The 5,029-nt window shown below is 33.1% G+C and overlaps 1 protein-coding gene across 1 annotated transcript; it reads right to left on the reverse strand.

The window, feature by feature from the left end:
• Positions 1-388: 388 nt before the first annotated feature.
• LOC107698189 (potassium channel subfamily K member 17-like) lies at positions 389-3,476 on the reverse strand. The gene is made up of 5 exons (XM_016499152.1): positions 2,719-3,476; positions 1,981-2,095; positions 1,708-1,874; positions 1,388-1,556; positions 389-603 (listed from the first exon to the last, which is right to left on the reverse strand). The coding sequence occupies exons 1-5, from the start codon at positions 2,950-2,952 to the stop codon at positions 389-391; spliced, it is 900 nt and encodes a 299-aa protein (XP_016354638.1). The 5' UTR covers positions 2,953-3,476.
• Between the last annotated feature and the right edge of the window lie 1,553 nt (positions 3,477-5,029).

Raw genomic sequence — 5,029 nt, forward strand, 5'->3', positions numbered from 1 at the left:
ATTAAGAGAGATCGGAAAAATGTAGTATTGCCAATGTATGAAATAATGGTGTTACATAATAAAACTCCTCCTTTCACTGTTGTGAGTTTAACAGGCCTGGTGGTTTGTGGTGTGACAGCAATTTTAAATGAACCAAGCGAGATTTTCAAGCCAAACACTGCCAGTCAGACAAGTTATGCTCAAATGTCATTATTGTCAAATCAAAACATAATCAAAACATTTAGCTCAGTTTTTAGAAGAAACCATTATTTGAATTTTATCGATTAATTTGAAGGATACTTTAAAGTATTTAACTTAATAATTAACCATATTGTTTGATACAGTAGATACAGCATTATTCATACACCAGACACCCTCCTCTTTTTCGTACCAATTTTAAATTCATTTTTCATGTTTCTTCCCCTTTCAGTCCTTTTTCTGGCTGTTCTTTGGACTCCTCCACTTGTGTTTGTGCATTCTGCCTTCCTCTCATGTAAGCATTCACACTCTCCAGTAAATCAATGGAGTGATTGATCAGAAGAGCGAGCCAAGCCAGGCCAAAGAATATCCAGGCTGCCATCAGACAACTGTACCACTCTGGGTAGTTTATTGCTGGGTTGTGATCTGGCAGAGAAAACGGTGATGTAAAGATTGTTATCAGGGTTGGGATGATATAATTTGAATCAAATTGGATTTGAAAATTGATGTAATGCAATGTCAAAATGATACATTTACTGAATTCCAGTTCAAATGCAACACATTCGCAACAGAGGAATTTGATTGATCCAACAAGTTTTGCATGAAAACAAATCATGACTATAACAATTTTGACTCCGTATGAGTTTACTGTATGCCTAATACAATATGCCTATTTGCTCTCTCATTATACCCTTATATGCAAGTAAATAAGTATTATTATTTTTATTTTTCTGTTAACCAATCAAATTTACCTATTAATGTCATAATTTAAATTATATATAGAAGTTTAGCTATGTTTTTAAGATTTTCTGCGTGTTTCACCATATCTAGTAAAAAATTTATTTATTATTAAATGCTATTCATACAACATTAATATGAATTTCTTTTAATTTCTTTCTACTGGCTTAAATACATTTTTAAATTTGAATTACAATTCTGCATCTTAGCTACCACAATTCAATATTCAAATTCAGGAAAATTCAAAATCAATTTTGAATGACACACAACCCAAGCTGTGATGTCATGTCACTTCCTGACTAGAATAATTACAAAATGTGAAGAACTTTCAGAGGATTAAGAGTAAAACAAAGAAGGCTTTAGGTAACACACACAGCTAAATAGTCCATATCTAATAACCAGGGTGTGAACACATAAGTATCATAATAAAGGTATAAATAGTTTGTTAATTTTTGTATGTGTAGCCTCCTACCTGCAACATAATCTCCGAATCCAATAGTGCTGAGTGTTATGAAGCCGTAATAAATGGCTTCAGCGTAACTCCATCCCTCATACTCTTTGAAAAGCAGCATAGGAACCACAAAGTATAGAAATGCTGAGCTCACAAAAGATATACTGTGAATGGATATTCGTACACATTTCTGTGGTAAGGAACCGAATCATGGGTACAGTGTGTTTGCACATAAAGGTCAAGCATATTAATTTATAGTTTCATTCATTCATTCATTCATCCATTCCCACAACATCATCTTTATTGCTGACTGTAAAAATTAATAAAAAAGTTATTCTCACCCCTCTATCAATTTTTGTCTCCAGAAAATTGCAAAAATTCCTTTCAATGGCCAGCATGTATTTTCCAACTCTATTTAAGATCACTACATTCAGGGGAATGCCAAAAAGTGCAAACAACACACAGAAGATTTGACCAGCTGTCGTCAGTGGAATTATATTCCCATAGCCTGTAAAAAGATGAAAACTTTAAATGATCTTAGATTTAAATAATGATAGATGCCACACAACAAACTGGATTGTCAAATTCATTGTGTTAAGTGTCCCATTCCTCACCAATAGTTGTGACCACAGTTGCCGCAAACACAGATGAGCTGGTAAATTTCCAGAAGCCATCTGCGGTGTCATTGCTGTCTGGACTCAAGCCACTCAGGGAAGCAGCTTTTATCATCTTTAAAACAGTAATAACAAGCAATAAGTACTTATTTGTAATACATGAAATGACAATAAAAACAGTGTGCACATGTGAATGACAGCTGTGTTCTGTTAAAATTCTGAAAAAATTATAGCAAAACTATCACATTGTCAAGTTTTATTATTATCTACTTAAGCAGAGAACATTCTTTTTCACAAAAAGGCCCTTTCATTTAAAAAAAGAGCTAAATAATTATGTAAATTATTTCAACAATAGACCAACAAAGAGAATTCTATATAAAAGATTTCCACATTTCCAATAAAGGAAATTCAATTATAAACTGTCGATCTTGCTTAACAACCACAAACTGGTCTAGGTTTCTTGATTGGTGGTCTTGAATATTTTCTGCACAAATTTTCATTTTAAAGACTTTTTTTTTTTACCAAAAGCAGTTAATTTAAATTAATGAAAATGCCTTCATAAATTTGCACTGAATGGTTAAATAGACAAGACAGACAGACAGACAGACAGATAGACAGATAGATAGATAGATATTGAAAAAAATTGTCCAAACATTCCCTCACTGATCCTACCTAACACTGATACTGTTGTTAATGAGGAATAAATAAATTTGTGCAACATCTACTCTCCAATCATACCTGTGCTAGTTCTCGGAGCCCATTCTGACCCACACATGGGTACTTCTCAAGTAGTTTCATTCTTTTCTCTTTCAGGAGATCAATCTGTTGCAACACATACCATCCTTCTAGTTTCCAGAAGATCAGCCCTCCAACAAGAACATAGGCTACATAAATAATTCCAAGGAACAGGATAGAAGGGAACCGAGCTACGCTGAGAAACTGGCATAACTTTCCCGAAAACATGGGAAGCATGGTTCCTTTGGTCACCTGGCTCACCTGTCTGCCGATGCAGTTGCAGGATGGTGCTACTGGGTGTGGATTACTTTTTGTTTATGTGACAGGCAAATCACTCCCTTGAGTAATGAATGCCAGAATCAGACCTTATGACCTGGCATGCAAATGTTGATTGAAGGAGAGCAGAAGACAAAGTGAGTGAGGAGTTAAAAAGGGGGGTTGAAGTGGTTAGAAGCTAGTCAGTACTCTCTGCCAATGGTTTCATGTTCTTGTATCAAAACTTAACTTTTCCACTTAAACATTTTTATTTTTTTATTTTTATACAAATCAATTAGTTTAAAGAGTACCTAAGCACACACCAAAAAGAGGAAAGTCATGTGTCAGTGATCATCTGTACGTCTCACCATCGGTTCATCACAGTAATATATTTACTTTAGGCATGTCTGATCTATAGCCTTGCCAGTGGCAAACACAAGAACACATACTTACACATATATGCCAATATATGGAACCACAATATTTACTATTTTCAAATCTCTGAACCACTGCACTTGAGTTCAGTTATGTAGGTATGAATAAATAAAAAAATAGATATAGTTTGAGTTATGGTCATTTGAATGTGTATTTGAATATGGTTTAGGTATAAAAAAAACATACAAGTTAGAATAAACGTAACAAGATATGTGCACAAAATAGATGTATGTTAGGATAAACATTTGTGATATGTGTTTTAATATTAGATATACAATCAATAAAATATACCATTAACAATCAAAAAAAAATCTCTCAAAGACCATATTCATATATAATCTCAATCAATAAATAATAAAAGAATGGAGCAGTTTTATAGTTTTTAGTTTTAGTTTTCTTGACTCTCCAAATAATGTAAATAAAATTATGTTTTATTAATTTTGTCTAAAACTTGGAAATGACTGGTCATGATTTTACATTATAATGTCTTAAACTTTAAATGATAATGTCTAAAACGTTAGATTAAAGTGATGTTATAAATTACCATGTTATTGTATATAATATATATGGTCTTATAATAATTATACATGTGATCTGTACTGTACTGATTGCATGAATAAATGAAGCAAAAAAGGCCACTTTATGCCTGTTCAATCTGATGAAAGAAAGTGCTGCTCCCTCATGCAAATTACTGCTCAGAACCTCATTGCTCAAACAAATCCCTTCGTAGTCATGCAAAATAGTGCATCATAAAACAAAAATGACCAGATCTCAGTCTTAATATTTTTGAGCAAAGAAATGTAAATTTATTAAATAAGTATTAAGATTTATTCCCTGTTAAATAAGTTATTTAAAATAAATAAATAAATAAATAAAAAACTCAATTTGCATTCTCCCAAAAGAGGCTCTTGGCAGAAAAGACCAATTTAAGCAAGGCAAGTTTATCTATATAGCACATTTCATACACAATGGTAATTCAAAGTGCTTTACATAAAAGAAAGTAAAGTAAAATCATTAAAAAAAATCACAACAATAAAAACAAGGAATTTAAAACCTTTTAAAATGATTTAAAAATGTATTTAAAATTAATTAAAACAGTTAATAATAGAAAATGATTATACATAAAATACAGTGCAATCAGTTCGGATGTAACAGTGCTCATTCGGTAAATGAACAGCTAAACAGATGAGTTTTGAGTCTAGATTTAAATGTGGCTAATGTTTTAGCACCTCTGATCTCTTCTGGAAGCTGGTTCCAACTGCGGGTGGCATAATAGCGGACTTGTGAACCCTTGGTATTTCTAACTGACTCGATCCTAATGATCTGAGTGGTCTGTTAGCTTTATATTCAGTGAGCATATCTGCAATGTATCTAGGTCCTAGGTCATTAAATGATTTATAAACGAGTAAAAGTACCTTAAAATCAATCCTAAATGTAACTGGAAGCCAGTGTAAGGACCCGAGGACTGGTGGGATATGCTCAGATTTTCTGGTTCTTGTCAAGAATCCTGACAGCAGTATTCTGTATGAGCTGCAGCTGTCTAATGGTCTTCTTGGGAAGGTCGGTTAGGAGACCATTATAATAGTCCACCCTGCTGGTGATAAAGGCATGAACAAGTTTCTCC

Source organism: Sinocyclocheilus anshuiensis, unplaced genomic scaffold, assembly GCF_001515605.1.
Source record: "Sinocyclocheilus anshuiensis isolate Anshui unplaced genomic scaffold, SAMN03320099.WGS_v1.1 scaffold5779, whole genome shotgun sequence".
NCBI lineage: Eukaryota > Metazoa > Chordata > Actinopteri > Cypriniformes > Cyprinidae > Sinocyclocheilus > Sinocyclocheilus anshuiensis.